The following is a 22758-nucleotide window of genomic DNA, read 5'->3' on the forward strand; positions in this document are numbered from 1 at the left end:
TAACCTGGTAGCCCCATGGAGGCGGAGATGGGCATGAGGTGAGAGAGAGAGAGAAAGCACAGAAAGGGGGAAGGAAAGACATCACAGGTAGAGAGAGACAAGTATAACTGAGACGGGGGAAGGGACACGGGAAGCAGTGACTCGAGGAAAAAGGACAGAAGGCGGACAATAGAAGAGGAAAAGGCTGGCCCCAGAAGAAACAGAGGGAGAAAGAAAGATGCTGGAGGGAAGATTAGGGTTGCCATAACATCGTGTGGGGAGCATGGGAACAGAGGCCAAAACACGCATCTGCAGCCGTGGGCACGTACAGCTAACCGAAGCCCCTTTCCATGGGAGGGGCCAGTTCCTGGTATGTAAATAGACCTTGGCATGTGGCAGCGGGAACGTCACATAATTGATTGGTTGAGTTTAACTGGATGGTGATAAAGGTGTCTCGGTGATGGATCATCGAGTGTGCGGCTGGGTTCACTTTGGCCCCGGAAGGTGTCCGTGTGGTGCGAGGGAGCCTGTTGTAAAATGTCAGGTACCAGGTGAGGGCGTTTATCACCTGGGAGGCCGGAACCCCGCGGTGTTCCTTCATGATCTGCAGACATGCCTGGGGCGCATCTTTCAGCGCCAGCCGCGGGGTTAGGGAGCGCCCCAGGCTGCTGAAAGCCGGTTCCGAGTCCTCAAGATCTGCCTTCTTCACGCTGTGTCCGGCGTTTCCACAGACTGAAAGAACACGCATGCCGGACAGAATCTCAACAGCTTATTTATTCCATATACTCCTGCTTAGGGAAGGATCTCCTAGGAAATCTGGGAGAACTTAAAATGTTCACCTTGGTGGGTGTGGCTGTGAATTGAGCACCAGCCGGTGAACCAAACCATCACTTGTTCGATTCCCAGTCAGGGCACCTGCCTGGGTTGCGGGCCAGGTCCCTGGTAAGGGGTGAGCAAGAGACAACCACACATTGATGTTTCTCTCCTTTTTCTCCCTCCCTTCTCCTCTGTCTAAAAATCAGTTAATTAGTTAATTAATTAATTAATTGAAATGTTCTAAAATTTCTAGGGAAATATGATTCATGTACTTTTTTTTTAAAAAGGGTCAGCCATCACTAAGAATAAATATAAACTTACTTGCTTTTTTATCCCAAAACTCTTGGTCTTTTAAGGATTCTTGCAAGGAAAACCTGCTTTGCCAATAACGGGTCGCTTCTGCCTGTGCCCCGCAGGTACAAAGTTCGGGTCCAGGCCTGCACCGTGCTGGGGTGTGCGTCGAGTGACTGGACACGCACCCGGACACCCGAGGCAGCTCCTGCCATGCAGCCTGCCCCGCACCTGGAGGTGCGGTCGGCTCCGGGAGGACTGCGGCCCACCGTTTCCCTTCGGTGGACGGGACCGCTTCAGCCAAATGGACGCGTTTTGTACTACGAGCTGTACCGGAGACACGTCGAGACCCAGCCTGGACGGCCGAACCCAGTGCTGGCCTACAACGGAAGCGCCAGCTCCTTCGTGGATTCCGATCTCCTGCCTTTCACAGAGTACGAGTACCAGGTAAGGACTGTGCGTTATCGGCACTTCACACTGCAGCTGCACGCACATGTCGGCACCTGCCTGTAAAAAGCTGCTTAAAGAAATACAGGGCTTCAGGAAGTTAATAACATCCTTTGATAATTTTTGAGCAGGCGATGAGGGAGGAAACACCATATTCATTTGCCCTCTTCGTTTTCTTGGTTCTTGATCCGTAGGCTTGTTATTCCTACATAGGTTTCAGGCAAAGTATCTGCATGTCTCATGGATGAAGTGGTTCCTTGATCATTCGGCTTCCCTCTATCCGAATTTCGTTGGTAGGAAATGCTTCTTGTTAAAAGATCTCTTGGAAAAGAGCTCATTCATTGTACCAAGACAACATAACATCTCTATTTTATGTATCTCCAGCATCTCCAGCCCCCATGCCCAAGACAGGTGAGGAATGTTGAGCGAAATCTAGAGGAAAATGACCAACCTCTGCATGGGGGTGAAGCAAGTTAGTCCAAGGATGGCCTAAAAAGTAGAACTTTGCTTATCTCTAAAAAGCTAAGAGTTGCCCTGGCTGGTGTAGCTCAGTGGATTGAGTGTGGGCTGCGAACCAAAACATTGCAGGTTCGATTCCCAGCCAGGGCACATGCCTGGGTTGCAGGCCACAGCCCCCAGCAACCACACATTGATGTTTCTCTCTCTCTCTTTCTCCCTCCCTTCCCTCTCTAAAAATAAATAAAATCTTTAAAAAAAAATTTTAAAAAGGAAAGTATAAAAAAGTAAAATCTCAAAACTTAAAAAAAAAGCTAAGAATTAAGAAAAGTATCCTGAAAGTATTTGGAAATCTACAGAGGACACGTGTTAGGTTCGTTTCGTTTGGCTGTCAGAATGCACTTCCTGTGTCCTTGTAAAGGCAGCCCTACTTCCTGTGGGGGAATGACTCAGCCTTGCTGGGGGTGTCTGTCCATCCGTGTCGGCTGCCCCCTGGCCTGGTGGTGGGCGTGTGACTCAGACTCCCCTGGGGCTTGATCTTGAGCGGAGTGACTCAGAATGGTAAGGGTGGGGGTGAGAAGTCCCGATCAAGTGCTCCTGATCTCCAAGGGAGAGCTTTCCTTACCCCTGCCGCTTCCATGCACGGTTCTTCAGCTGGTCGTTTCATTCCACGTCCTCCTAATAACTGCCCTTCTGCTCCAGTCGGAGTCGGCCTCTCTCGCGTGCCATCAAAGGGAGCTGCCTGAGCGCCAGGCGCCACGCCCAGGGCCGTTTGCCAAAAGAGAAAAGTGAGCCTTGAAAAGCTCACCCTACCCAGAAACAACGAAATCACTAAGTCACCAGAACAGGGGGAGCAAATCAATGAGGACAGTGATTACTGGTGACGTCTGAAGTATGAAAGAGTATGTTTCAGGCTAATAATGTATGGGACAAATTACTACATGAAGTTAGTAAGAATTGAAAATGTAGATTCTTGAAATATTTGGAGAAATACAAATCCCTAATCCCTTGTTTGAATTTCTAAATCTAAAAATCTCTTAAAAACACGTTTTTTTTAAAATCTGGGTTTGACCAAACTCACGCGGCAACAAAACCCAATCTAAACAAGTGTGAGACTATTTATAGCATTTATGTATCCCATTTAATGTGAATATTTATATATTTCGCTGCAGAAATACTGGGTTTCATTACAAGATGATTCTGGGGACATTACAGAATACATAGTATGTACATTTTATTGCCTTCGCAAAATCTAAAGAAACAGAATTATTTAAAAACACACAGGTCCCCGGGCTTAGGGTAAGGGTTGTGGTTTGTGTCACGAAGAAAGAAAATGCCTGGTGATGCCCCGTTGCGGAGAGAGTACCGTGAGGCCCAGCCAGAACCCACGTGGCCACCCTTGGTCTCACCGCCTCTCCTGAAACGTGTCATGTTGTCGACGACCCCTCTTTTTTCAATCACCTAGTTCTCTTATGAACGAACTTCACCTTGTGAGGGATCTCGGTGGAGTCGGCATGAAATCTCTGACTTCTAATCAGACAAAAACTAAACGACCCACAGATGCAGAAGGCACACTAGTGGTTGGAGCTCCTCTCATCTCCTGTGGCACCACTGGGTTCCGGGGCCGGCCACGCGGTCAGCAGCCGTCTCATCGCGGTTTCCCAAGGAATGGTCAACTCCAGGCGTGTCTCTCTCAGCTCTTCTCAGTGTCCTAGTCGGGAGCTGGGGACCCACATTTCAGAGGGGAGACAAGCTAAGGAAGGACCTCAGGCCACACTCTCTTTTGTCACCTTTATTTTCAGCTCTGTGTCACGTTCCTCCTCCGTATTCATTCCACCCGAATGGAAGTATTTCAGATGATTTTCCTAACTGATCTCAGATTTGCATTTATTAGCTAACCCCGTGTTGTTACAACCTAGGATAGAGAACAGGAAAAAAAAAAAAAAAAACAAACCTAGCCGATCGGCCCCCAAACCCAGCTCTTACAGGAATTAGTTTGAAAAGTATAGATTAAATGCTGAAGTAAATGAACTAAAATATTGGATTTATTTAGCCTGTGTAAGCTGAGTCTGTGTGGAGCCTGAGTAACCTCACAGAAGCCACTTACTACAAGAATCGATTTCCCTTTTGCCGAAGAGCCTGTCATCTGCGAGAGGAGGCTGTGCGGCTCACACGCCCGCCTAGGGGTCCTTCGGGTTCGGAAACGCCCTCCCCGTCGGGCACGCGTTGGTTCGCCCGACACCCGGCGGTGACTTGGCTCCCGTGCGGAGGCCCGTGTTCTGGGGACAGTGCACACACGTGCAGGGATGAAAACCCAGCACTGAGATGCTGTCCGAGCCGAGGGCCCGTTCGTTAGTGAGAAGGACGGAGGTGACCGGCAGTAGGGCAGGTGGCCATCCACACGGTGCCCGTCCCTGCCCCTCCTTGCCCCTCCTGTGCGGCCCGGACAGAGTACCGACACATCCAGTAGGATTTTTTCCCACAGACCATACCCATTTCTGTCTTCCTCTTTTTCGAAATTAGGCTGTACTGATATATACGATATGAGCCTGCAAATTCCACAAGGGGACATTCTTAGTTGCTCAGCGACAGCACTTGAAGGCCACGATGTGTCCGCAGGCGTCAGCAGGGCACCCGGGCATGAGCTCCCACCCCGAGACGTGCAGTTTTACCTGCGGGCAGTGAGCGGGGGCCCAGGCGCTGCTTGGCAGCCTGGCATTCACACTCATCTTTTGCCTAAGGCGGTGACTCACCACAGGTTCCTGGGGGCCTGCCGAGCCTTGCCCTCCCACTGAGTCACGCTGTGGGTGTTCCTGGAACTTGCCCACTTTGACAGCTTTCCACAGTGAGCACCCACGCACAGGCAGGGTGTCCGGAGGCTTCTGGGGCCTCGTGATGGAGGGGCGGCTGAGAAACCGAAGGTCGGCGTGGGAGGGACCTGGGGCAAGCTGTGGGGGCCGCCCGGGGTGGCTGCTCTCCAGCAGGCCCACGCTGCCCTTGATGGTCCTGCGTGCAGTGTATGCAGAAGAGGGTGGAGGGGACAAGGGGTCCGCACTGTTCGTGCCCAAAGCAGCTGCCAGGACCATGGGTGGGGGGCAGAGGCCTTCTCTGCACCAGCCCCCCAAAAGCTACCAACGAGCGGGTGAGGAGCTAGAAGGGAGGAGAAGCAGCCTGTAGCCCTTCTTTCTGTCGCCGTCTCAGCCTCCTTGAGCGAATTGACCTCATCTGTGAATAGGAGCTCCTTCCGGCTCTAAATTCTAGGGTCCTCAGTAGGGGTAAACTATAAAAAATCCTATACTTTTCAAAATTCTGATCAGACTTTAGCTTCCCTCAATGGGCCTTTATAGTCTGTAATTTGTAAAACCTGACAGAATAAATGCTGACCCTAAGCAATGGGACTTTTCTGACAGTATTTAGCTTCAAGTCACATCAAAGTAAGCGAATCTGTGACACCAGCTTCAGACGCTGACTAGGTACATGCTTGTCCTCCACCGCCACCATGGACATGCAGAAATGTCGGTGATGGCATTCAGTATCGAGACCTGGCGTATGTGTTTACTACATGATAAATATATTATAAGCGATAAATGAACATAAGTAGCAAATCTCATTTACTCCATTTATTACATATTTGAGCCCCATTAGGTCCTTGGGAAAACCTGCCCCGTCGATAAGGTATCATGTCTACTTCACTACCAGTGGTAAAAAGCCAGCTTCAGCCAAAACCGAAGAGAATTGTTTCTGCTCCCCCGTCTGAGAAAGGAGCTGAAGAAATTCCCTGAAACCAAGGAAAAGGGGAAAGTACCAGGACCCCCAAAGGAAGGGGGGTGCAGGACTCCACACTGTTTAGTTGGTCCTCTCTCTGCATCCTTCCTCCCGGGTTGTCTCCGTGTGGCCTCATTTCACACGCGACTCTCTCCAGGCTTCGGGGAAGATCGCTGCTGGCGCTTTCTGGTTCCAGCCGCCCCTGTGCCGCGGTGCCCTTGTCCTTACAGCGTGCGTAGGAGCAGCACTGAAGTATGGGTTCACTTTGGGATTGAATGGGTTGACACAGGAATGTGTTTAAGACAAGGTCTCACATGTAGAAACGACTGAACTGGTAAAATGGTACTAACAGCTGTTGTCGTTGCTGCTGCTGTTGTCATTGTTGTTATCACCACCCTCCCACCTCAGAGTGGAAAGAGAGCCCCCCTGGCCCAATAGTCGCAAGCTGACCAAGAGCAGGACGCACGGCCCCCTCGCACCGTGTACCTTCCTGTGACCGGGAGGATGGGGGCCTGGGACTGAACAGGCTGGTCCCAGCCCCCTCCCCTGTTTCGCCATCTGGCGTTCAGGGGCACGTGGGGAACTCTCTCAGCCGGAAACAGGAGCTGGCCCGCACCATCCCCCGACCAACCGCGCTCCTTTGTCACCGGGAGACTTAGGCACAAAGTCACGCAGGTTGGGCGACACACCCAGTTTCCCGGTCCTCACTGTTGTCGTTGAACAGCGGGTGTGTTAGGAGAACTGAGAAATCTCGAGGGTCTGCTCCACAGTCAGCCCACCTCCCCACCTGCACTCAGGCCCCCATGAAATAAGAGGAGGAGACCCTCGCTTCCCGGAGGGCAAAGAGCCGAGTGGGGGGGGGGGTTCTCCCGCCCCCATCAGTGAGACGTGGATGCAGTGTCGGAGCGCACACAGCTCTGACAAAGAGCACACGGCTCTGGAAGTGGGGTGAGTGCGACACCCCTTCAGCGAGGTGAGCAGCCCTCTTCAGCCTCGCCCCTGCTCTGCTCAGGGCAGGAATAAGCAGCCCCACGGCCATGACTGAGGTCCCTGCCAGCCCTGATAGGCTGACGCTCTATTTCCATGATTAGCTCCTGCATCCAAAGGCCTGTTTTCCATGGCTGTCACCCTTACCCCGTCCCTGTCGTGTGTGTCTCCTGTATCCCATGTAGAGAAAACATGTGGAGCCTGTTTTCTGTCTGGCTTTGGACTTGCATTAATTAGGCGTTAGCTGTTAATCTCTCTGACGTGTTTCTGACCAGCATGGAGGCTTTTGTTTGGTTAGTTTCTCCCACAAGAACTAAGCTGCGCCCCCCGCCCCTGGGCCCACGGCTCCAGGTTTTAAATGGTGTATCGATATTGTCTGACTCGGGCGGCGTATTTGTTCTGAAAGTTCGGAGCCTCGGAGCCACGTCTCAGGGCGAAGGCCGTGGGACGTTTCCATGAATGGAAGTCTGAATTCTGCCCCTGGGCCGGCCACCAAGTCACTTCTCCGCCACCCGCCTTTCATTCCAGCCCGCGTGCACGCCTCTTTGTCCTTTTCTTGCCTCTCCAGGCAACCCTTCGGGCCGTGTTCCTAAGTTCCTATTGGTGGCGGTCTTCCCATTGCCTCTGGGACAGGTCACCCATCTGCAGACGGGCTGCTTCTCACCCTTGTACTGATGCAACTCAGGTTTAAACTCATTTACCCGATGTGGATCCTCCTGCCTCCAGGGTGGAAGCTGGTCTGCTGGACCTAAAATGTGCAATACAACGGACTCTTCCCCAACTGAGTGTCTGTCAACCACGTGTGATGCCAGCGTGTCTGCCCGCTCCTTCACAGACGCTCTTCCTCAGTGAGGTGGCCACGGGCAGACAGGCCCCCCAGCGTCCCCTGAAACGTAGGTCCCGTGCATGTGTCCAGGCAAGGGTGAGGCATGTTTCACTTATGTCCCTGGCCCTGTAGGTTGAATACTCAGTAGCCTGTCACTGTTCACCACCCATCAAGTTCAAGTGTATGCCTAGTTACTAGGATGGGGGAAGGAGGCTAGAAGTCACGCACTTGAGTCCTCGGGGACCCAAAGCTTAGTTGATGAGACAAAAACACACACCCACAAACCATGTGCCCAGAAAATTACAGATTTCAGCGATCTATGCGATGACAGCAGACCTAGGGAGAAGCCGAGACCTCCTCATCTTCAGGGAGAGTCCAGTTTCTGCGCTGAACTCCCCTGGCCACCATCCCTCACTGACCTGTCCCGCCAGGGGGCTCGAGGGGCAAGGCTGGGTCCTTGATACTGAAGAGTAAAGCAGCCACCCGTGGGGGCCGGAGGAGGCACTGTTTCTCTCCTCCTTCAGTGACAGGAGTCTCTCCTCCTCTCTTCTTCTTTGTGCCCGAGCACCTCTGAGCCTGCCCGCGGCACTGTACCTGGGTGAGGTGGCGTGGACACGTTCCCCCGTGTCCTGCAGGGTCTCCGCAGGAAGCGGATGTCATGCTCAAAGGGGCACTGAAGACAACTCGGCGTGAGGACTGTTTACGCAGGTGCGGGCAGGTTGGGACTAACCACAGCCGGAGCTGCTGCCCTCTCGCCCTCGAGGGACCAAGCAGAGATGCGGCTCCGGACACAACCACGCACTGCAGCTACAGAAAGGGAACGCAGCCTCGCCACACTGGGGTGCCCAGGACAGGGAGCAGGGGACGCGGAAAGCTGGCCTCTGCCGTTCCCCTGGGAGGCGGACGGCAGGCTCAGCCCCATGGAATCCGGAGCGGGGCGGAGACTGGACTGGCGGCAAGCAGGTTCCCCGGAACTTCCCCCCGCACACACACATCAGAGTGGCACTGCTTCTCAGTTTGTCACCCAGTTTGTGACAGCGCTTTCCCCGGTGGAATCCTTCCGGAGCTGGAGGGTCACCTCTTTGCTAGAACACTAAGTAGGAAGGCTTGAGAGGGGGTTGCGCTTAAGTATTCGGACTAATGATACTTTTCCATTAAATTCAAAATACATATCTTGGTCTGTATGAAGCGATCCTATCTACAGGTGGAAACAAAAAAATGTTACCATATTTAAGTTAATCCAATATCTTCAATGAAAGTCTTTAAGAAAATGGCTGAGGCTTTTTCTTGTAAATTGATTTCTTTACGTGTCGATGGATCTGATCGTTACTCAGATGCCTAAACATGTCTAGGAAACTGTGCAGTCCTCTGCCTGATGCCTGTGGGCATATTGGTCATGGTAGCTGGAAGTAAACGTTTTTCTTGAAGAATCCATGGAGTTACCCCAGTGTTTACTGTTGCTTATATTCAGGATGCTTTTGGAAAATTTTAACTAATAAGGCAAGGTAGAGAAATGCCAACTTGTCAGCAAATTTCAGTGCAGAAGCAATGTTTCTGTAAAGCCTGCCTTCCCTCTGTTCTGACCCTCCAGGTCCTAGACGGGAGACAGCTACACGGAAAGATACGGGCTAAACTCAGAACACAGAGGAGGGTTTTCTGTCGTTGCTCCCTAACAGCGGTGGGCGACAGAGCTGCTGTTCAGTCCCACGCTCTCTTCCAGAACTCTCTCGACGTTTTACACACATAACATATAATACCCGTTTCTATTGATTGGGTGCTTGGAGAGTTTAACGTGCATGACCTCAGAGCAACCGTCCGAGGTAAGGGTTATTTCCAAGAATAACCCCGAGAAATAAGGACAACCAAGAGATGAGTTAACATGCCCAAGGAGGCAGTTGATCAGGGGATGAGCTCAGATTTGAAACTCGAGATTCACGTTCCAAAGGCTGTTTTCTTGAACTCACTCCATGCTCGCCGCACTTTGTGTATGCATACAACTCTGGGGCTTTCAGACGTCTTCATGAAATGTTTATAAATGTACTTGTTTGCTACCTAGTTCTTCATAAATGTATAGGAAATGTATTGTTTGTAAATCTCAGAAGAGTCCTGTGAAGTGGGCGGTGTGGTTCCGTCTGTATGATCAGGAGCCGGAACAATGGAGAAACTCGCCCTGTCAGGAAGATGGCAGAGTCCGAACTCGGGTCTCGACTTTCTGATGCACAGTTCAATAAACATACCACTTAATAGCAGCATCTTCAAGTCTGCCTGTTGGGTGCAGGGACTCCCGACCCCAAGAAGGTAAACTGACTGGGGTTTCAGTCTCAACGGCACACCTTCCCGGCCTGTGTCCTCGGTGATTTATTGTCTGGGCCTCACTGCCCTTACCTGTAGCCTTGGGATGAACAGGCCTACCTTAGCAGGGTTACTGTGTTCAGTGAGTTAAAGGCCAGGACGTTGTCACTCCTGTGTAAAATTAGACTTTGATATATAAACACATACAGAAATTATTTAACATCCATTTATATCTGCCAATTGTAAATCAGATAAAGTCACCCCACTCCTGGGCACCTTCCCGCGACCTCCTGTAATATGTGAACCCCTCTCTGGTTCAACAAGGATCTCTCGTGGTCTGACCTGTGGCCACCTCTGCCTTTGTCTCTGGCCCTTGCTCTGTCAGCTCAGCTGCACCAGTCTTCTTGAGAATCCGCCCCAGGGCCTTCGCACATGCCCTGGCTCTGCCCAGAATGTCCTTGCCCAGATCCTCATGTGGTGGCTTCCTTCTGCCATTAGTATCCCAGCTTGACTACCACCTCCTGGGGGCATCTGTCGGACAACTCGGCCTTTCCTCGCCATAGCCCCATGTCCCACATGGTTTATTCCCGTAGTTTTTGCCGTTTCTTTTGTTTGTTTGTTGACAGTCCTGCCCCACAAGGATGTCACATCCAGCCGTGTTCACTGTTCTAGTCCCAGCTCTCGGAACAGGGGCTGGCACAGAGAAACGGCCCAGTCAGGAGCTGCTGAATTAAGGAACAATGAGCAGCCTCACCTAGTTAACTATACCACCACTCCTGGAGATGCTGCTCATAGAGGGCGAGTGTGAGCGCAGCTTGCTCTGGCACCTGACTGCACAGGAAGTGCATGACCAATGTCATATCCGTTAAGGTAGAGCTCTTCCTTTAGTTCACGCAATGAAATGCCAGAACATCGCCACAGTGTGGACAGTCTGTGAGCCCTGTTAGCCTCTGTGGAACATGTACTATATTGAAAGCAAAGGTGGCATCAGGACATTGGCAGTCATTTCCACTATTTCATCTTGAGGCCATTTCTGTAGAAACTGCCAGTGCATGCAAGCTCTACGACAGTCCCAGCCAGAGCAGGATCTCAGACACTTGGAAGGCATGCCCAGGTCCTCCTCCAGTGGCCTTATGCGGAAAACAGCGGAGAGTTTGGGGCTTTTCTGACACATACCGGTGTTGGAGGGGGGCCCTGCCACGTACCAAGCGATGCAGAGTATTCCCTGCCTCCATTTCCTCGTGCACAGACCGACGGTAACAGTGATGCCCACCTCACAGGACTGCTGGGAGAACGAACTGCATCAGTACGGACAGTGCGCTTACGGAGTGTGAGTGCTCAGCAAACTCAGGAGCGACTTCTGTGCATCCTCCACGAGAGCTGGACGGGACAGGATTCCTGCATTCTCTCAGGGAGAACCGAGACAAGCAATTAAAAAGTAGCACGTGATAAATCCCAGATTGTCATCATCATTTGCTAAAATCCAGTGGAGGCTAATTCCAGTATTTCCCACTAACATCAAAACCAGTGTCTCCCCCCCACCCCATGTATCAGAAGAGAACCGTGTCCATATTTACGGAACGACTCCAAAGAGTGAGGCCGCATGCTTAGTAGCGGTGGCTGAAGACACCCATGTCTGCCAGGAACACGTTTGGAATCCTCTTTCGTGGCTCCGCCTCTCTGAATTTCAGATGCGCCCGTAGAAAGTAAGCCAGTGTCCCTCTCCCCCCTGGGTCCCAGAATTCCATTAAAATCACCATGTGCCATCTTGCCCAATTCAAAGTGTTTGGGATGAAAGGAAGCAGGGACCCAGGGGGAGTATCTGGACACGTGACACAGACATGTACCCCAAAGACCGCCGTGCCAACAGCGAAGCTGCAAAAGCCCACTTGGTGTAGAAAGAAAATCAGTCAGGTAGCCAGTCAGAGAGGCCGCTGCTCTGCCGGCTTTCCGGCGGGGCATCCCTTTGTGGCTGCCGCTGGTGGGGTCGCTCAGCACGTGCCCGATCCTGCCACCGAGGCATCCCCGCCTTCCCGCCTTCTCTTGCTCGCCACCGTCTCTCTCTCTCTCTCTCCCTCTCTCTCTCTCTCTCTCTCTCTCTCTCTCTCGCCGCAGTTGTGGCAAAGCCCCCTCTGGCGGGTTGCTCTTCCAACGCACTCAAGAGGCCAAGACAGGCTACCCTTCGGAAAAGGCTTTCACGTGAGCGCCCTGGGGAAACGTACTCCGAGGCTGTGGACGAATTGATATGATCTCGTGGATTGTATCTTTTTATTTATGAGGCATAATTTATGAGCGCTGGAGAGCACACCGCAGTGAGTGATGACAAACGGCAGCCAAGGTCATCAATCAGGAGCGCTGAAAGGAACGGTGGGTTTGATCGAATCTATTGAATTAGCCGCTGGCCTCAGCCGATACAGGTATTGGAAAGACCTTTTTAATATCTATTTGTCTCCCTCCTGGGAGTGTGATAACAATCGCATTACATGCCCCCAGGAAACAAATAATTTAATTGTTTGCCCATTAACATGCAGCCTATTTTCTCTCGTTATTAATTATGGGCATGGCTGTTCACGGTGGACTTTTATTCATGTTGGATGTGAACTGTCAGGAAAATATAGTTAACTGCGCCGGTTTTTATAAACAATGGGGAAGCCTCCTGGAGCTGCTTGATAGGACTGTGTCCTCGGTGTCGTCAAAACACTTTTTATTTATCAAAACCATCCTATTCCATGAGGGAGGTATGTCGTAGGATACCCCGAGTGACATAAAGAAGTGGCAAAGACCTTAAAAATTTCTCCATACCATAATCCTCTGAGAGTCACTGTTAGAATTCAACTTATAATTAGCGGCTTGGGGAAAGAGAAAAACTCAAATTGCTCCAAGGGCAGAGACAGCCACTGTCACTTATCTTAGGAGTTGACAGATTCGAGGGTTTTGCCGGTTTTCCTTTTTTTGTGAAAGATTGCTCACTGAATTTGGTTATTCCTGTATTCCATTTTTTTTTTTTGGTTTGGAAAATGATAGCAAATAAGGTACCAAAGAGACAACAGCTGGATCCTTATGGTATAGAAAACATCACTAAGTACGTTCCCTTGTCTCTACCAAGACATGTAGCATTTCTCCAGCCAAAGGAACCATAAAATATTTTTCCAGCTACGGAGGTCCTTTTCTATAATATGATAAAGGAAAAGCACATCAGCAATCCCTTAGAAATCTACCTAAGAGTTTCTCCTTGTATGAAGGCTACTTAGAAAAGGTCAGTCCTGAAGAACGTTTATTTGTGAAAGCTAGGAGCCATATAATGAGACCAAGCATAAAAATGAGAACTTTTTAGAGCGAGGTGTGGGAAATGGTGGGAGAATAAGTCACGGTGACAGAGGTGCCGCTCTGGAAGAGTTTCCCATGAGGCTCCCCTTCTCCTGTCCTCTGCAGAGGTGAGGTACCTTCCCTTTCTCTTGTATAGAGCTATTTCACATGGTTCTGTTCACGAATTCCGGTGTCCTTCTAGCACATTGGAAGGAGAGGTGCTGGGTTCAGAGAGATCTAGAGCATTTAGAAGAGTGTTCATCTGGGTGACGAGGGGAAAATAGACCCAGTACGCTCCAGAAATAGCAGTGCTGCAAGAAACTTGCCCGGAACAAGAACTGGGTGAGGGACGACAGCTCTACAAAGCCCGTGCTCTCCGGTTCCGTTCGGAGCTGGGGCCGCCGCGGTCCGCTCTGTGGGGATGGTTGTGGTTGTCACAACACAGTCCGACAGGTGCGTGCTGCGTGCTTATTTGAACGGCTGAAGGTGATGTCAGAGGTGATGCCGAGCACAACTCCACACGGAAATCACAGGAACGGAAACTGGGAAATGTGCAGGGCCTAGATTTCTGCACGCGGTTCCGGAGCAGACAGCTCTCTGCGTTTCTCAGACGGCCCCGGGCCCCAGGAGCCCGTGGAACTATGTGGGACCCGCGGGTCCCAGGGTCTGTCCAGCAGAAAGTCTGACATAGACGCCCGAAATGAATGCCTGACTGTCGGCAGGAAGCGCTCAGCCAGCTTCTCTAGAGGAAAATCTCCAAGAGGCTGTTGACAACAGAGGGCAGGCCCAACCCATTGTTTCCACGACAAGGGCCTGTGGCAGCTTGGTGACAGATGCTGACACTTGAGGCAATGAAATATTTTTAAGGCTAGATGTAGTTAATGAGTCCTTGTTAATTAAAAAAAAACAATTTATGTTTTAATGGACACCAGCCTAAAGATAGTCATAGTCACTGGTTGGGTTTTTAAAAGTATAGATTGAAGCCCTGGCTGGCGTAGCTCAGTGGATTGAGCACGGGCTGGGAACCAAAGTGTCCCAGGTTCGATTCCCAGTCAGGGTACATGCCTGGGTTGCAGGCCATGACCCCCAGCAACTGCACATTGATGTTTCTCTCTCTCTCTCTATCTCCCTCCCTTCCCTCTCTGAAAATAAATAAATAAAAATCTTTTAAAAAAAGTATAGATTGAAAACAGAAATTCATCTACTTTATTAGTCGGTTATGGGATTTGTGGTGTAATGATGTTAGGTGTTTTGTATTTATTCAGTGGTTAGCCTGTTTTCTGGGAGCTCTTCTTCCATGGAAACTCTTTTCGGGTTCGCAACTAAAACCTGAGAGAAGATTCAGAGAGGCCCCGACTCAGCCCGCCGTAAACATCTCGTTCTCACTTTTCACGGCTCTTCATTGGGGCGTTCCCCCTCTTACAGTTGTACTCGTGTGTGTGTGTGTGTGTGTGTGTGTGTGTGTGGCGGCGTGTGCACACACATTCACGCGGACAAGCATGTGCTGAACCCAAACAATAAGTTGTTTTAGTGGAACCTTTCATCATCTTTGTTTTGCTACAAAAGAATAAGCATGTTCATCTGCATAATGTACGTATAAGGACACTCGGAATAAATCAAAGAGGAGCAGTCTCCTTTTTTTTCCCTGGGCCATGAAATTCATAAACCTTATTCCCCACCCCCACCCCAGTAATGTCCCTTTTTGCCCCATGAGCAGCCCACAGGCGTTCCGTGTATATTCCCTGTGTGATTATGTGATGGGTGCCAACCCCAAGGCCTGGCCTGTCAGGTAAAAGGTAGGCAGGTAGGCCAGCTGACAGATAACAAACAGAATAAACAGAATAGAGTTAGACAAAGTGGGCCATGTTATGTCTGTTCATCAGGTATTTTGTTTCTTGGGTTTTTTTGTATTGATTCACTGGAATGAAAAGATCGGGGGCATTTTACTTAAAACTTGCCACACAGGGTCTCTGCTTCTTCTTCCCTCGTCCTACAAAAATGGGCCGGAACCTTGAGACCATTGTCCCTCGGTAGAAACCATAAGCATAATCTGGTCACATTTTCCCTCTGAACCCTCAACCAGGGTTCAGTTTCTTGATAGCTTGTTGAGCTGGGTGGAGCCACAAGTCCACAGCCTCTTCTGGGTGAGGGACTTCTGCCTCCACAGCGGGAGACAAGCAGAACATCACTGGGAGGTTCTTCTGTACTTTTCTCCTGGTAGTTTGGCACGACAGACACAGGGCCTCGTGGTCGGAGTTCTGTGACACCCATAGTGTTTGTGATCTGTCAGCGTTCATTGCCAGAGAGGCTCATGCCGATAGGCTGGGCCTGCTTTGCATAGGCATGTTGACTTGCAGGAATGCTGTTTTGATCTCAAGTTGGCGAAATGCTGGAGAGAAAGACCGGAGAAAAGAGCACGAGATTATGGAGGTCTCCTGTCAGGGACAAAGACACTGGATCCCACCTGCCTTCCCAGCCAGGGGTGGGGCGTTTCCTGACGTCTGCTTCTTAGAAGAGAATATTTCCAAAGAAATACAACAAAATGTCCTAATATAGAGGCTCAAAGTATCTTAAAAATACCATGGATGGGGTCACAGCTGGAACTAGGACTCCGCCCAGTAAAAGTTCAGGAAGGTGTAAGGTTTAGTCCCCTCTGCCAACACCAGCATTAAAAAGGCGTGGTGAATTTGCACATCCACATCCGAAAAGAAAGCGAAATGAATGTTCACAATCCTGGGCCAGAACTGTGCTGGCTCTTTCTCTGACCGGTCCCTAGTCCATGTCCCGCTTACACTTCTGCTCCTCATTGGTGCTCAGTGATGAATGGACAGCTCGCTGACTTACGGTACCTCCTTTCACTTCCCTCCTGGTTTCCCCATCCCCTGGGACCCCCACTAACATTCTGTGTCCTGCAGTCACCCTCCGAAGCTCTTCTCTTGGTGAAGAATCTGGTGCCCCTTGCTTTGCCCACTTTTCCCAAGAATATGTTCTTCGTAGACGTTTTCACTCCTTGTGTAATTAAAACTGTCCCCCTGCCCTTGGGAAGGTATTTGCCGCCCAAGAGGGTAGTCTGGAGCGACTGAGGAGCCAGGGACTACTTCCTTCTCCATCCTGAACTCTGACCTCTTCGGTAGGCTGCCTTGTAACCTTGACCTTGGCCCTTTCTGAAGAAACTACTGTAAAGCAGCCATAGTGGCACTTGGACCTGGGCTCTTTCTTCCTTCTCCTTACTTCTCCTTACTTCTCCGTGCCTTTCAAGGTCAGCCTCCATCGCCTGATGCAACCTGGGCCCATCCATCCGTCCTTCCAAGTTCTGGATTCTACTCCAGAGCTGCAGGCATTTGTCTGTGGGCCAGTTATTTAATCGCCTGGATTCTCAGTGACTCATTCATGCGTTATGGAGGACCTGCAGAATGAACCGCACAGTGTATTGGAAAGCGCAATGAAAGTGTTTATCGGAGAGCAGCGTTCTAGTTTCAGCTCTTGACGTTGCTGTGATGTTGAACAAGAGAGTGACGTGTTTGGAGCCTTCATTTCCTCACCTGTCAAAGTGGGCTTAATGCCTTCCCCAGCCACCCTGAAAGGTTGTGTTGGGAGGGCTGCGCCAGCTAACCCTTGGTAAAGTGCTCTGTAAAGTGTAGTGTTTATACAAATTAAGTAATTATTATGCAAATGATGAGCGACTGTATCAGAGCTCTAGCAAAAGCAAGTGCCCCGCTATGGAAGTAGGTTAGCCATCTCTTTTAAATACGGGGCTTCCGGCAATCCTATCAGCAAGGGGCTGGGGATTTGCATTTGACAGCAATCCAAGAGCAATTCAACATCAGAAGTTCTACGTTTACAAAGGAATCCACCCTCCCCCCTCCCCAACATGTAGGGAAACACTCATAGGAGTTGACTAACTTCCAAAAAGTTCTCTAATGTTTATTCTCTTGAAGATGTAATTGACGTCAAAGCAAAACAAAAATGAAATTAAACTCTCACTGCAAAGTGTTCTCCTGCAGTTTTTTTTCCCCAAATGTTTTGGATTTTGAAAGTTCTTCATGTTTCAGCAACATTGCACACACTTAGGTGTGGACTATAGAATCAAACACATCTTGCAGGTGTGTCTTTAAAAGCTCAGGGCAAGTTTGGATGGATGAATGGATGGAGGGAGAGAGGGAGGGATGGAGGGAGGGATAGGTAAGTAGATAGGCAGGTAGGTAGGTAGGTAGATAGATAGATAGGAAGAAAGAAAACACCAAATGAGAAAAAAATCGTGAAGGTAGACTGCACAAGATGAAAGCTTACTCAGGAATACAGGCACTCCTAAACACACAGACAGTCTTCTCGTATTGCCATTTAGATCTATCATTCTGATTGATCACTGTGTAGTTGGCTCTTATTGGGCCTAATTTAACCCTATACACTCACACATCCATCTACTCTGTCTATTGTACCTGACATTCTACAAATTACTTACTCATGCAAATGATGACCCGAGGCAACCTTTTAGGGTATTCGTGCTTAATTATACAAATAGTTCTTGATAAATAAGATTACACCTCCTTCCATATGTTTATTTCCTCCTTGATGAAAGGAAAATCTAATTTTCATGCAGATTCGGTGGGGCCGGTGTTTGAGAAGTGCTGAGTTTTTAAGTAGTCTGCAGAGCCATCCGGTCTGCAGAAGCTGGCAAACGTCAGGTCCCCTGTGCTCAGGGACCGGTGGTTTTCCATCAGGCTGGAACCTGCTGCTGCTGCGTCCTGGAATCGGGGCTCTGCAGTGGCCCCTGCAGAACCCCTCTGTGTCCACAAGGGCAGAGGCCATCAGTGAGGAAGGACGCAAACTCCCACATGATCACAGAGTCGCAAGATCAAAGCGTGTCTCGTGCCATTGTGTTCAGTTACTTTGGGTTGCCCCCTTTTTCTTTCGGCCTGAGCTTGTCCTGCCTCTGACTGCTCTTACTGATTTCTCTCGGAAGGTCTGGGCGGTGAATTCAGCAGGGAAAGCCCCCAGTAACTGGACGCGGTGTAGGACCGGGCCCGCCCCCCCGGAAGGTCTCAGGGCCCCCAGGTTCCACGAGGTGTCCTCCACGCAAGCGGTGGTCAACATCAGCGCCCCTGGGCAGCCCAACGGGGTCATCAGTCTCTACAGGTTGTTCTCCAGCAGCACCGGCGAGGCCGAGGTGGTGGTGAGTGCCCCCAGACTCAAAGTCTAGGACCGGTTTATTTATTTACTTATTATTTTCCGTAAACCGCGATGCCCACGCTTTTGCTTCTCCTTGGTCCTTCTTTTTCGTGCGTCTGTTCTCAGTGGCCCCCTGGGGAACTCAGGGGGCCAAAGGTCCCTCTAAGAAGGAACAGGACACGCACAGACAGTATGTCATGCTCGGGCAGAGAGCTGGTGAAGGTGGTGTTACAGACCCCACGAGTGTTGTGAGAAACCTACGACTTCACAGGCAATGAAATCAAATTAATGTAGTTAGCAAATGCACCTTTGCCCCCAGTGTAGTAGCGAGTGGCCCAGAGCAAGGGGCAGACAGATGGCCGTGTTGGTGATGGCCGTGTCACTCTGAAAAAGAGGAAAGTTAGAATGAAGAATGCCCTTGGGATCCTCCTGTGGGCATTTGAAAATTTCTGGAACATCCTGGAAATGCAGTCTTCCTTTTGGTGCCTTTGAGAAAGTTCTAGCACGTTGAGAGAGACTGCAAAACAGCTTAGTCAGCAAAGCTGTGTAGCCACATTCGGGGCCCATCGGGGACACAGGGTGGGCTGTTCGGGGGCATCAGCATTCCTAGCAGCCAGTGGCTGAAGGGTCCCTGACAGTCGATGAGACCAGCTCCTGTGTGACTGAAATAAAGAGGCTGAAAGCCAGTGAGTGGAAGCCGCTTTTCTCCGTCACTCTTCCATTTCTCACGGACAAGTACAGACTGTCATACTCTGTTCACGTAAACCTCGGAGAGAAATGGTGCACATCCCAGGATTGCATTATATGTTATTTAGACCAGTTTAGGCAATGACTTGGGCAAGTGTGCGGACATCCTCAGAGGCCAGAGCCCAGTACCAAAACGCAGCTTCACACGACAACCCTCAGCTACGAGGGAGTCTCCCATTGAGTGTTAAAGGAGAATTAGCATACTTCCTACAGGGCTCCGTATTCAATAAATATAGATGATGTAAATACAATCAACCCTTGATTATCCATGCTTATACAATGATAATATTAATAAACTAAAATAATTTATATTTGGAGTGCATCGTATGCAATGTTTTTCAATAGCGGATAGCTCTTCTTAATCATATGTTGTTTCTGTTAACGTGAAAATTAGTTTTTTCGTTTCTGAAGGCTTCTGTCCCAAAGAGTTCTTAATGAAACCACAATGAGGCAAAAACAAATTTGCTCCAAATAAACCAAAAAAAGATAGACTATCAAACTCTTAAATATATATAAAACATTCAATATAAAAATATAAAGATTTTTTACAGATGTATTTATAAAAATAATACAGATATTATATATTTTGTATTTTTATATTACATATTTTCAAATATACAGATATATATGTACAAATACATATATATATTTTAAGCTCTTGAGTACCCAACTCTAACTTGGATTTGAGGGGATTTTTTTTTAAGATTTTTATTTATTTATTTATTTTTAGAGAGGGAAGGGAGGGAGAAAGAGAGAGAGAGAGAAACATCAATGTGCGGTGGCTGGGGGCTGTGGCCTGTAACCCAGGCATGTGCCCTGACTGGGAATCGAACCTGTGATGCTTTGATTTGCAGCCCGAGCTCAATCCACTGAGCTACGCCAGGCAGGGCTAATTTTGAGGGGATTTTTTGACCCCAAAATTACGTGCAAATAACAATGGCAGAATATGGACTTTAGAGAATGTCCAGTAGGAATATAATTCAAATACAGATTTTTTAAGGCATCATTCTGAGGGTCACAGAATTTTATCAAAATTTTGTGCATTTTGTGCCATTTTCCAGTATCTTTCTATGGTAATAGTGTATGCCTTGTGATTTCCGTCCGGTGACCACCTCACACGTCTCCCTAACCGTTACATCGTTACATATTTCCGCATGTCTCAGTCGTGCCTCTCCAACGGGCCGGTGATTCCTGGAGGGTAAATACTGGCCACAGCCATGGTGCCTCTCCCAGGCTACCCAGCGCACACTCCGGCCGTGGGAGGCGGGGTCCCCGTGCACGTGCGTCCCTGGCTGTGTCCCGGACGCGGCCTCATCGAGCCCTCTCTCCGCCCCGCAGCTGTCGGAAGGCCCGGCCGCCCAGCAGACCCTCCGCGGCCTGCGGCCCTTCACCACCTACCGCGTCGGAGTGGAGGCCTGCACCTGCGCCGGCTGCTGCAGCAGGGGCCCCACCGCGGAGCTGAGGACACGCCCCGCCCCGCCCTCGGGCCTGTCCTCGCCCCAGGTCCACGCGCTGGCCTCCAGGACGGCCTCCTGCCAGTGGGGGCCCCCGCTCTTCCCCAACGGCGTCATCCTAAGGTAACCGATCAGCGGGAAGAACGCACGCACCAAAATAAGACGTGCGAACTGAGTTACCCAGCTCCTCCCCGCGGAAGGAGTTGCTTAGTGAACAGATCCCATAGCTAATTAGACAGATACGTTGATGTCAGTGGTGACGTTCCCCACAGCGTGTTGTAGATCGGAGTATCGGGGAAGGATAGAAAGGAGAACCACAAAACTGTCCTTAAGTCAGGAAGACGATGCCGTGTGGTTGCACTCGCTGAGGGAGTTTGCTTCTCCTCGTGGTTCTGGAAGGATCCATCCTGCAGCCTCAGTGGGGGCAGAAAAGTTCTGGGGTTAAGTCAGAATTCCCTTGATCTAATTCACCATGTCGAAACGAGCCACTGCTTGAAAGAAGTGAAAAGTTGTTTCACTCAGAATAATCAGAGGCAAAGAGATGTTCTTCATTTTCAACAGAGGAGAACAATTGTATCAGCTTCTGCTAAAGGGAGAGAAGTGTCTTACCTCTCCCAGCTAGGGTGACCGGTCTCCGGGTCGTCAGCATCGTGTGTGTAAGTGACTTCTATTTCACCGCTGCTCGTCTCCAGCGGTGTTCAATAAAGTGTGTCTTCCAGCAGCATTACATAAAGTGTGTCTGAGAGTGGTTTCCCACACATGGAAATTTTAAAGAGCGTGTACTTCAATGAAATCAAAATGTCTTAGAAAATATAACCAGTTTTACAAGCAAGTTGAACTAATTCCATGGCCCATTTTCTCTCGCCGTGTCCACTCTTTTCCTAGCTATGAGCTCCAGCTGCACGGGTCTTGCCCTCCGGATGCAGACGCCCCCTGCACCCCCAGCCAGCCGCAGACAAAGTACAGGGGGCTGGGGCCCACAGCCAGCCTGGGTGGGCTGCAGCCCTACACTGCCTACAGGCTGAGGGTCGTGGCCCACAACGAGGCGGGCAGCGCGGCTTCCGAATGGACCAGCTTCACCACTCAGAAAGAACGTGAGTAGAAGCCGCTGCCACCATAAGCCAGAGAGGGTATCCTGGCAACCGGGCGAGACTTGTCGTGAAAAGTGGAGAAAACCAGTTTCCTTTTTTTTTTTAAGATTTTATTTATTTATTGTTAGAGAGGGAAGGAAGGGAGAAAGAGAGAGAGAAACATCAATGTGCAGTTGCTGGGGGCTGTGGCCTGCAACCCAGGCATGTGCCCTGACTGGGAATCGAACCTGCGATACTTTGGTTCACAGCCTGAGCTCAATCCACTGAGCTATGCCAGCCAGGGTGCAAACCAGTTTTCTGAAAGGATTGGAGTGAAGGTTTAGTTTTGTTGACTGCTACTGAGACATCAGTGAAGATGACTATTAGGAAAAAAAAATGCCTCTTGCATTTAATAACCTGGAGATCAAAGGTGAATCTAGTGAGATTTTTCACATGTAATGGGGTGAGCCCCATTTAGAGGAAATGGATGAATGGGAAGGAAGACAATAGACAGAGAATAGAGACTTTTCTAAAGGAGTTTGTCACTCCTTTTCTTTTCAACTTATGTAATGTCAGCACAGCATTCCCATACAGCACTGAGACATGGCAGCGTCGGGAAAAGCAGAGGCCACCTGAGTCCCAGAAAAGGACAAGTAACTAATTCATCGAGGCCTTCTTACATTTCTATAAAGTAACTGCTCGTTACACTTTATAGCGTATGTGTGTATATTGTTGGCAAATACAAACCATTAAGAACCAAGTCCTTAGATTCGGCTACGTGATTGGTGGGCCCACTGGAAAAGGAAAATATGAAGCTCCTCATTCAAAAATCATAAGGAATTCTGAGCCTTAGCAGAGCATCAGCCCCAGTCCAGGACTCTGCACAGGTAACACACCTGTCACCTGCTCAGTGGCACAGGTAACACACCCAGGAAGCTGGTTCTGCTTATCATCCCCCCACGCAGACGCAACCACTGTTAATGTTTAGGATGCTCTGTTCCTTTCATACCTTTCCTTTGAGTAGTTTTTTTTACGTGGCTGAGATCATCCTAGAATTAAAATTTTATAGTCTGTTTTTTATACCTGACATTATTTTATTTGCCTTTCCCATGGCATTAAAAAAAAAATCTTCAGCCACTGAGTGTAATGGGGG

General features: G+C 49.7%; 1 protein-coding gene across 1 annotated transcript in view; it reads left to right on the forward strand.

The window, feature by feature from the left end:
- The window catches only part of USH2A (usherin), a 511215-nt gene that overhangs the window by 475704 nt on the left and 12753 nt on the right, over positions 1-22758 (forward strand). Inside the window, exons 64-67 of the mRNA XM_028531335.2 lie at positions 1212-1533; positions 18129-18338; positions 20420-20658; positions 21421-21629. Coding sequence (XP_028387136.2) covers positions 1212-1533; positions 18129-18338; positions 20420-20658; positions 21421-21629 — 980 coding nt within the window. The remainder of the gene's footprint in view (positions 1-1211; positions 1534-18128; positions 18339-20419; positions 20659-21420; positions 21630-22758) is intronic.

The sequence above is a fragment of the Phyllostomus discolor genome, chromosome 15, assembly GCF_004126475.2.
Source record: "Phyllostomus discolor isolate MPI-MPIP mPhyDis1 chromosome 15, mPhyDis1.pri.v3, whole genome shotgun sequence".
Taxonomy (NCBI): Eukaryota; Metazoa; Chordata; class Mammalia; order Chiroptera; family Phyllostomidae; genus Phyllostomus; species Phyllostomus discolor.